Genomic DNA, 10,511 nt, shown 5'->3' with positions numbered 1-10,511 from the left:
AGGTATATATAATTATGGTTTTTTCCCCCAAATCCTGTTAGTATTATTTTGTAGTAAATTTACAAGCCTGTTTTAAACAGAAATATAAAATACTTGATATTATTTGTGCTTAGTTTAAAATACCCTTCAACTTTTCTATGGATACTATATACCCAGGTTAAAGATTATATGATCCTAGCTAAACCTGAATCTTCAATCAGTGTTGAAGTACTCCTGATTATTTTGCCAGTGAATAAAGCTCCTAATACATACATAGTAAATTACTTCAGAGTAATTGTAGATTAGACCATCATAAGAATTTACGGTTATCATTTTCAAAGTATTAGCAGTTGGACAGATTCAGTCTTTGGTTTGAAGCATATTTAGTCTTCAGTTTGAGTATATACTAGTAAAAATATTCATTTGAAAATACGTGAAAGTGTTCATTTTACTCTCTTCAGAATTGGTCTGTTCTGGCTCCTAGCTGTAAAAGCTCTCAGGCTTCTCAGTAATAGCTCAGTTGATTGCTTTTTTAAAAAATAACTCCTCTTGACATAGAGATGTTGAGTTTTTGTTTTTGTTTTCAAGTGTGTCATGAGAAGTTTTGGCTTTATGAGATTTATGGAGTTGCCAAGTTGTTTGGATTTTCAGCACGATACACATTTTTCTACCAGTGTACATTTTGTATATCGTGTATTAGAATTTGTGCAGAAATCTTGGTTCTAATATAAACACTTTCTATGAAGCACATAAAGAAGCTTGTATTCTTTACTCCCCCCCACTTTTTTTTTGTAAAATAAAACATTTTGACAATTTAAGGTTTTTTGCTACTTAGTGCTGAAGTTTTCGAGATGGACAAGGTTAGATAACAGTTTTTGAAAGGAACCATAGCTATGAATGTTAGATGTATTGAGCTAGATAAACATGCCAAGGGGCTTGATAATTCTCATTCTGTAAAACAAAACAATATTTTGTGAAGTGGTTAAGTGTGTATTTCTATTATGGCTTCTGGACTGGTGGTGATTTAATACTATACTAAATGTGTTTTAAATCAGTGTTTTTTCCCAAACCATAATTTGACTTGTACATTTAAATAAAAAAAAATATTCTCAGTCTGTAAATTAAATTGGTCTATATAACATTTAATTGCAAAGTTACTTCTTACATGAGAGCTGAGCTTAACTTTTTTAGGATATTCAGTTATAAAATCTTAAGGAAAGGTAATTTTGACATCTGTGGTCACCCCAGAAAACTTTTTCATTGTTTTGTCTATAAACCAAAAGGATATTTTCCCTTGTATGTACAAGAAAAAAGTTCCACAGAACGTAATCTACTAGCTGAAATTATTCAAAAGTATCTCTTGGAGCACATATTGTTTATAAAAATATACGATGCCTGTAGCAAGGTCTGGAAGAATTAAATTAAATACTGATTTGTTATGATAGCAAATATTTCTATGTATTATGTAACTAAAACTTGTTTTTTTCCCCCTCACTGGAATTAGGTAACCTTGCTTCAGTAATATGCTATTGGTGTCTTATCAACTATCGTCTTGTAACTTTTTTACATTGCAGCAGTTATTGAAGTAAAACACTTAAATTATGCTGAGAAATTAGTTAAAAACAAATTTGTAAAGCCAAATTAAAATGTGCAGTGCTGTGCAGCTTCACAAAGGAACATGTTCTCAAAAGGATTATTATATTGTTTAGTTTAAATAGGTGAAAATAATTATTGGGTCTGCAAAGAACAAAATAGACCAGCTTTTGATAAAAGTTCATAGAAGAAATGAAAGAGATACTGTACAAAACAAAATTAAAAAGCAGTATTATTCATCTGTTTTTAGTTTTATAAATATTTAAAGTAGCATGTGAACTCAACTTTGTTTTTAACTATATAGTTTTCTAGAATTTCATCATTTATTCAGGTTCTTACTGCTTCCAGTGTCAAGGTGTATTTTACATTTCATGCATGTTATCATTTTCAAGTATGATTTCATGAACTGTTTTACTGTACCTATTGCATGAAGTATGTAGAATCTTCTACATAAATTTAATAAAATGTTTACCTTTTAGCTCAATAGAAATATTGTGGTTTATTTTTGTTTATTCACATCTCTTAGTCATGAAATTGTAATGCAGTATAAACTTGCAGTACAACATTCATTTTTCATCATCATTACAGCCTATGCTTTTAAGGAAATTATCGTTGCAGGATCCAATCTGGGTCGGTCACTGGGACCAGAGATTTTGTCTTCTGAGCTTTTCTTGAAATGGGTTCCAGCATGAGTCCAAAAGCTCGGAAGACAAAACCTCTGGTCCCAGTGACCGACCCACATTGGTTCCTGCAACATTAACCTGGGACACGTGTTTGCCTTCATTCATGAGTTGTATTGTTGATAAAAATGTTTTAATACAATTCTTTCTTAAATTAATATGTTGTTTCTCCCTTATGGTATGTATTGTTTCTAATTGGTTAAACTTACATTTGTAATTTTCTTATAGCACTTACTAGCTTGAAAAATTCCTTTCTTTAGTCAGGATGGATGAGCATTTATCCAGACACCCATGGCCCAGTACAACTTGATGGAACCTAACTAGACATAGTAGGCCAAAAGAACAAGGGATCAGTGGTTTTTACATTGTAGCTGGGAAATCCGATCCCTAGGTTCAATAGAAACTTTGCTCCACCAAGTCCTGAATGACAGATATATGCAGCAAAAGTCTACCTATAATAATAAATTTATATTCCGTGTTTCTATAAACCATCAGAAATGTGTGGAAAGCAGAAAAGCAGGAGAAAAGAGAACCCTACTCTCTTGATCACAAAATGAAATTAATATAATGTAACATGCTATACATACTGGACGTTAAGATTGGCTGCACTAACATTACTGATAGACGTGCAGTTCAATAATTGGACTACTAATCTATATTATTAATATTCCAGGCTTTTAATTCTAAGCTATCCAATCTTGAGTAGGTCAACCCTTCTTGTATTCTGAAGATTTGGGGAACTCTGCAATGGTGATAGGATTGAGACTAATCCCAAATTACAGAGGAAAGGGTTATAAGCTTCTAACCACACTTCCTCTTGGAGGGAGTTCTGATTCTACACTGAATCAGTTACATAGTAACTTCAAAGTTTCATTAATATTTAACTACATATAAAGAAAAAAACTACTTCAAGTAAAAATCTTAGAACGTGAAGATGGTATGCACTAGGCTAATACAGGAAACGTTTTAACATATATAAAATGAGGTTACAGTTCAGTCACCCACACATTTCCAGGTTAAGAATATTTTGCATGCCTCGATAATTTTCCCTGGAACTAATGACCTGCAATATACTATGAATATGCTTTCTCACTACAAAGATGCTCCTTGATATTTGCCAAGTTGGAATATTCTTATATTTCAACTTGTGTTCCATGTATGTGAAATCTGGCACAGAAAATTAATTTCAGCTATTATTTGTCCATACGTACCCTACTTTCTTAATACTGGAAAAAGTGACAGTTAAGGATGTTACTATATGCAAGAAACAAGGAATACAGATATTCTGTTTTCTAAGATAAATTCAGGTTGGTAAGTCAATTTACAATGCTAATCAAGAAATTTATTTTATTTCTGATAATATTTGGAGAAAAGTCAGTTCTGCAACAGTCCTTTGTCTTCAGAGATGGCTGTTCTGAAATAAATTCTTTTATCCGAAGTCTGCAGACGCACGTGTGTGTGAAAAGTTTGCACATCCATAGCTGCAGTGTCACTATACAAGGAGAACTGCATTAATGCACCCGTCATTTTCTGGATTATTGGTCACTTGTGCATATTTTCCTGAAAAGAAAACAAGTTTTATTGATTTATAATAGCAGATTCTTAATAACTCAGTCTACTACTGCAGTACAATTTTTTTAAAAAAGCATCCCTCCATAGCTGGCTTTTGAATACATCGTGACAAAACAACTACTTAAGAAATCAGGGGAAAAGAAAATAATGGACCTTTATTTTTCCCAACTGAAAAGTTACTTCTGTGAGACTGGACTAACCAACATTAACATTTGTTACAATAAAGTTGCCTAATGTAACTTTTGAATGAACTGCATAATTTCCTCTGATGCTGATTAGATGGAGACCATTAATTTTGGGACTGAAATGGAGAAAAACCAGAACAGAAAACCAAGAGAGAGTGCTAGTATATGAGACATATTAAAATACATATGGATGTTGATTAGGAATCAAATGTATTACTGGAACAGGGAAGAAGCATTAGTATAAAACTGAAATTAATGAGATTTTTTTTCTCTTTATAAGATACATTTGAACTGCTGCTGGGTAAATTTAGACAAAAGTCATCTGATTATCAAGATCCAAGCAAATTGTGATTTTTTAAAATCTTGCTAAGCAAGAAATACTAATTTACTCATTAGATTTGTGTCCAACCCATCTCATTTAGAGGTGACTAGATATCCTGTAGTTTTCATCCTGAAAACCTGCAATTTCATACGATTCTGACATAATAGATATTATGCTTAAATTGCTTAAATGCTTCTTTCATTAGCATTAGTAGGAGCCTTTGTGGTATAATGGTTAGAATGCAGTATGGAGGCTAACTCTGCCCACAGCGAGGATTTCCAATTCAGATCAGCTTAAGGTTTCCAAAGTCTTTCATCCTTCTGAAGTCAGTAAAATGAGGACCCAGATTGTTGGGGCCATATGCAAATAATGTTTACATTATAAATCGCTCAGAGAGTGCCGTAAAGCACTATGGGATGGTATCTACTGTAAGGCTAAATTCTATTGCTATTAATTCTTATTACTTAAAAGTAGTATTTGGTTACTTACCCCAGATAACTTTGCCCCCTTGCGTGACGAGACCAAGCTCACTCACATTCACCTCGATTACTGTACCTCTTGTGATTACTCCCAAAGAAGTATAGAGAGGAGAAGAAGGATTCTTTTTTACACCAAGAATCGGTAGGCAAAATGTGGCTTTAAGTTCTGGATGTGTTACATGGGCCTTCTTAAATCGCAAACCCTGTTATTCAACAAAATAAATAAAATTCTTCATAAGTAACAGTAGAAAAAAAAGAATTCCAACCAACACATACAATTATTTTTAATCCCAATCCTACATATGTGGGCTTAATTTTAAACCCAGAAAAGTTAACAGCTGTTTATGAGCTTTCATGATTCTGATTCCCAGCAGGTTGGTGGACTACAATTGGGACCAGTTCCAGGTAGCTTGCCCTCTTTTTTCATGATCGTTAAATGTACCACTATGTCTTTCTCATTTATTTTATTTATTGGCTTCCCATTTTACCACAGGGTAACTCTGGGTGGCTTACAATATTGAAAAGATAAAACTATAGAAAATTTATAGACAATATAAATTAAATACTATAAAAATACAAATACTCAGCTCTAACTAAAAGATAGGGATGGAGGAAGTAGGATAAGCAGGGTGGGAGGTGGGATCTATTATTCATCTATCAACCACCCCAATGTAAAATCCCTCCATTGGAGCTCTAAGCCAATTGGCAGAGCCAGGTCTTTAAGCTCTTGTGGAAGGTAAAGTAGGTTGGAGCCAACCTCGCTCTGGGTGGCAAGATGTTCCAAAGTGCAGGTGCAATGACAGAGAATGCTCTTCTCCTGGACCCCACCAGACAGAATACCCTGGCCAATGGGACCCACAGCATGCTTCCTCTGCTGACATGGGTGGAGCATCTTTACTGGTGATTGGACATGAAAAAGCAAATTAACTATTAACCTACTATAAAAAAATATTTACCATTGGTCGAATGAAGCGCTCGTATTTTGGAGGTTTTCTGGTAAAGCCGTCCCCTACAAAACACACTTTGGTAACCATTCTTTTCCAAGCTTTCTTCTTTCGTTTTCCTGTGCGAATCACTTTGAGCACTTCTGTTTCTCCCTGGGCCCGGACTTTGGGCACAGGAACCTCCCATTTCCCCTAAAAAATAAGTAATTTGTAATGTTAGGGATCAAAAGATGGGAAAGGACATATGGGCACACATGCAATATTTGCTTCAATAGTTTTGTAACATACTACTTTGTCTGACACAATAACAGAATGATTGTATCTGCATCACAAGCCATAGAGGAAATGTATAGACCAGTGATGGCTAACCTTTTTGCCATCGCGTGCCAGGAGGGGGGGGGCGGGGGAGGGTCACGCACACACGTGCCCACGTGCATGCGTGCGCAACCCCCTCCCCCTCCCCCCCCACTCCTGGCACATGATAGCCTGGTAGGCCCGTTTTTCTTTCTTACCTGGTTCCAGATCCCCTCTGTGTATCTGGGAAGGGTGAAAACAGCCTTTCCCACTCCCTTGGAGGCCCTACAGAGGCTGAAAGGGCCCATTTCCCAACTCTCGGTGGGACAGGAAGTGACATTTTTTGCTGTCCCCAGCCTCTAGAACCTCTGTAGGAGTCTCTAGGAGCCTCTCTAGGAGTCTCTGGAGGCTGGGGACAGGAAAAAAGTCACTTCCTGTCCCACCGGAAGTCGGGAAATGGGCCCTTTCAGCCTCCGTAGGGCCTCCAAGGGAGTGGGAAAGGCTGTTTTCGCCCTTCCCAGATACACAGAGGGGACCTGGAGCCAGGTAAAAAAGAAAAACAGGCCTTCCCCACCCTGCCCCCAGGCCCTCCAGAGGCAGGAAACAGCCTGTTTCCCTACTTCTGGTGGGCCCAGAAGGCCCGAAAATCAGCTGGCCGGCGCGCGCATGCACCCCAGAGTTGAGCTGGTGTGCCCACTAAAATGGCTCCGCGTGCCACCTGTGGCACGCGTACCTTAGGTTCACCATCACGGGTATAGGCAATGTCCCAAACATTGAGGTTATTGCTAATGGTTTGATTATAAATTCTATATCCCTTTCAGGTTTAACTATTTAACAGGCCTACTTGAAAGAACATCTCACTGGGACTTGAATCACAGATTGCCCTATTTCCTTCTGGGCTGTAACATATACACTGTGAGCAGAAATACTAAGTTTATAGTCAAGGTAATCCCGCTAAAAACCATATATTGAACAGATTGGGGTATTAGCCGGAAAAGGTGATGTATTTATCAGATTCATTGCATTTACCACATATTTTATTACTTTTACTTTATTATTTTCTTTTATCTATCTTACCCTGGAGTTAGAACCTGTACTTTATTTTATTTTCTTTGAAAGGGTTATTAATGAATAATCTACTACTACAGTTGGATTTTATCTGTGTGGGAAATCTGCAAAGTGTGGTTTGACTGCCTATACAACTCTTATTTGTTCTTTCTATCAAGAGAACATTGGTGTACAAAAAAATTGTATCAAAATAAGCTTTTCAACAGGCAGAGGAAATCTTCCAATAATCAGGATGACATAAAATCCCTGTCATTTATACTGGAGAGTGGATCAATAGGAATTTATATTAAATATTATACTGCACTTTTGAAAAAGGCAGAAATGGCTATATCATCCCACAAAGAGGAAAAATACAGAAAATACACAAGTATTTCTTTCCAGCAAAGGATAATTCCTTGTTTTCTAGCCATTTTCTATACATCAATTTAATTTTACTTTATATAAGTAACCAGTACTTATATAAGTATATAAGTTTTAAAAAGCTATACTTATTATAAACTCAGCGAGAGTCGGCATGAATGAGACGGCTTGTAACACGAACTGTTTATTGACAACAAAGGCAACTACTGAACAGAAAATCAACATTAGAGTTGACAGCTCTTATATACTGATCTGTCAAAAACAACAATCAATAGCGAAGCCTTAATTTTCCTGCCTGAAGGAATGCAGAAATAAACCAATCAGATTGCGTTGCGTCAGCATGCTCTACGCTCCTTCGGCAGCTGTGCGGACACAACAATACTCATATTTCAAAGTTGGAGATATAAAAGTACTAAGCAAATTAAAACATTTATTTAGACAAATCCAGTAACTTCCCATAATATGTGCAAAGTAGAATGGATACTAGAGCCATTATTTTGCAAATCAGTATTTTAAAGCAACAGTAAATGTTCTGGCAAATCATATTAACTTAAGCATATGCATGACTTACAGCTTTTTCTTTTCGTTTTTGTTTGATCATGTTGGAAAGGACTTTTGCTCGAGACTGGCTCTCCCTATCCAGCAGGTATGCCGGTACAGCGCCTTCTGGAGTCTTGTCTTCATTCTTCTGCTTGGTATTTCTCTTTTCATGCATTTTAATACTAGAGAGATAGATACAAGGTGTTTTTCAGATTTTTTCAAAATTAATCTAGCATTAAATCAGCAACACTGCCAAATGAAAATAGTTTTAGTAATAGAGATCTTAAATTGCTTCCAAAGCTTTTACAATAGATACAATATAATATGGAATCATACTACTTATAGGCAAAATATGCAAAATTACTACCAATTGTAACATGAAGCACATTTCTTAAATAAGTGCCTTAAGAAAACTATATTGTCATTGTATCTAATGTTTGAGCAAGGAGATACACAAAAATAATCAGCATACGTTCCAATAAGACTAGATCGCAGCAGTACAATTTATTATATCGAAGTCCTTAAGTTTATAATAAAAGTTGTCTCACGTCTTTTTCATCTGTATTTTCTCCGCATGGCGCTGTTTATGATACAGTTTAGCTTTTAATCCTATCATTTTCTTGGCTTTCTTTGAACGCTCATGAGCCTCACGTCCTTCTTTCTTCCTTTTCTTCTCATGGTAATCCAAGCGGTAGCCATATCGCTTCCGATGTAACTCTATATATTCGTTTTGTGGCTGTGAATTAGAGAAAAGTTTAGAAATTAAACTGTTAAAATTATACCCATCACTTTTCCAGTGTCTGTATTATTTTTGTGGGGTTCTTATCAGCAGAATACTATCTGAAACTAAACATATTATCACTCATATTTAGTCTCCAAGTAATTACACATGAATCTTCCACTAAATAACAAATTTAAATCTATTTTAAAAAGCCACTTTAAAATACCCTCACCATCCATTTTTATTTTCATAGTTTTCATTCTGGCTATTTTAAGCAAACAGGCACAAAAATACTTTAAAGTGAAACTCTAGCATGAAACATTTGATTAAAAATTTATCAAATAATCAATTTCTATCACTGGATACATAAAAAATAGTTTATGCTACTGCAAGTGTTAATTAGCTTACTAATAGCAGCTGTCTATATTTGGCTGAAGCTTCTTAACAAATTTGACTACAGTATCATTTTGCATCTCGTACCTCATATATTTTTTTTCCAATTTGTAATGCATTATGCAATTAATGACACAAACTTTAATTCATAAAAGCATACAATTTCTGCACAAATATGAAACACAGCCTAGGAGAGATATGCACACAAAAAACCCCAATAGATTATTTCTAGTCAAAAATGTAGGAATCTGCGATCTACTAGATACTGAATACCTCCTGTTATCCTTCCCCATAGTCCATTGCTGGCAGCCGGGTTTGCTGGAAATGGTAGTTCATCAACAGCTAAAAAGTCACTGACTGCCTAGTTCCACGTTAATTTCTTTCTGCTTTTGAATTAGCCAGATAGTAAGCAAGCAACTCGTGCTTTAAAATGATGTTTGTTGGTATAACATCGAACTACAATGCAATACAGAATGCAAGACTACTCAGATGCAAATCCATCGGAGATCAATAGAGATCAGCTACAGCTGCAGCGATGCACATGATGAGATTGAAGTTGAGCTACCAGCCTTGATTATAAACGACGAACCAGGGTGGATAAAAATGGACAATTTAAAAAAAAAAAATTGGATTTTTATTTTTATCAAATTTATTTTAATAAAATGCTTTTGGAGTAAAAAGATCTATCTAAAAGATAGTTTTCTATTTAAGATACATTAATAATTTAGTTTATTCAGCATGAAATGGAGCTTAGTTATGTAGCAGGAGGCTGTATATTCTGCAATATTGGGACTGTCGGTGAGTCAACAGCGGGTCAGAGGAGGAGCCGCTGCAGGACAGAGATGACAGTTGCTTTTTAAAAATTATGATTTAAATCGAGTTGATTTAAATCAAGCCTTTTTACTAGTGATTTAAATCAGGGGGTCTCCAACCTTGGCAACTTTAAGACTTTGTGGACTTCATTTCCCAGAATTCCCCAGCCAGCAAAGCTGGCTGAGGAATTCTGGGAGTTGAAGTCCACAAGTCTTAAAGTTGCCAAGGTTGGAGACCCCCTGATTTAAATCAACTCTATTTAAACCAAATCCAACCTGCGAAGAACAATAAGCGGGGATTCCCGAGGACCGTCTTCTCCTCTTTCTCTCGGTCCTCCGCAAGGCAGCTCCCTGGTCCCTCGAAAGCCTCCCCTCGTCCCATTCCGTTCAAAAACCCCACCGTCAAGTCGATCACTTCCACTCACCATCGTAGCTCGGCGCCCGAAGCCCAAGCAGACGCCGGCAGGCAACCACCTTTCTTTCGATCCAGAAAGCAAAAGGAAGAGCGTCAGTCAAACAAGTCCGGGTTGAAACCCAGTCCCACTTTTGCCCCGTTCCGTCGACGATGT

General features: G+C 36.2%; 1 protein-coding gene across 1 annotated transcript; it reads right to left on the bottom strand.

Moving 5' to 3' along the window:
• Positions 1–3,572: 3,572 nt before the first annotated feature.
• On the bottom strand, positions 3,573–10,468 carry NSA2 (NSA2 ribosome biogenesis factor). The gene is made up of 6 exons (XM_070935822.1): positions 10,368–10,468; positions 8,565–8,752; positions 8,048–8,198; positions 5,767–5,946; positions 4,821–5,013; positions 3,573–3,812 (listed from the first exon to the last, which is right to left on the bottom strand). The coding sequence occupies exons 1-6, from the start codon at positions 10,368–10,370 to the stop codon at positions 3,745–3,747; spliced, it is 783 nt and encodes a 260-aa protein (XP_070791923.1). The 5' UTR covers positions 10,371–10,468; the 3' UTR covers positions 3,573–3,744.
• Between the last annotated feature and the right edge of the window lie 43 nt (positions 10,469–10,511).

The sequence above is a fragment of the Pituophis catenifer genome, unplaced genomic scaffold (assembly GCF_029215685.1).
Source record: "Pituophis catenifer annectens isolate HBS135680 unplaced genomic scaffold, rPitCat1.0.hap2 SCAF_2, whole genome shotgun sequence".
NCBI classification, from domain to species: Eukaryota; Metazoa; Chordata; class Lepidosauria; order Squamata; family Colubridae; genus Pituophis; species Pituophis catenifer.
This window is presented reverse-complemented; position numbering and strand designations above follow the sequence as displayed.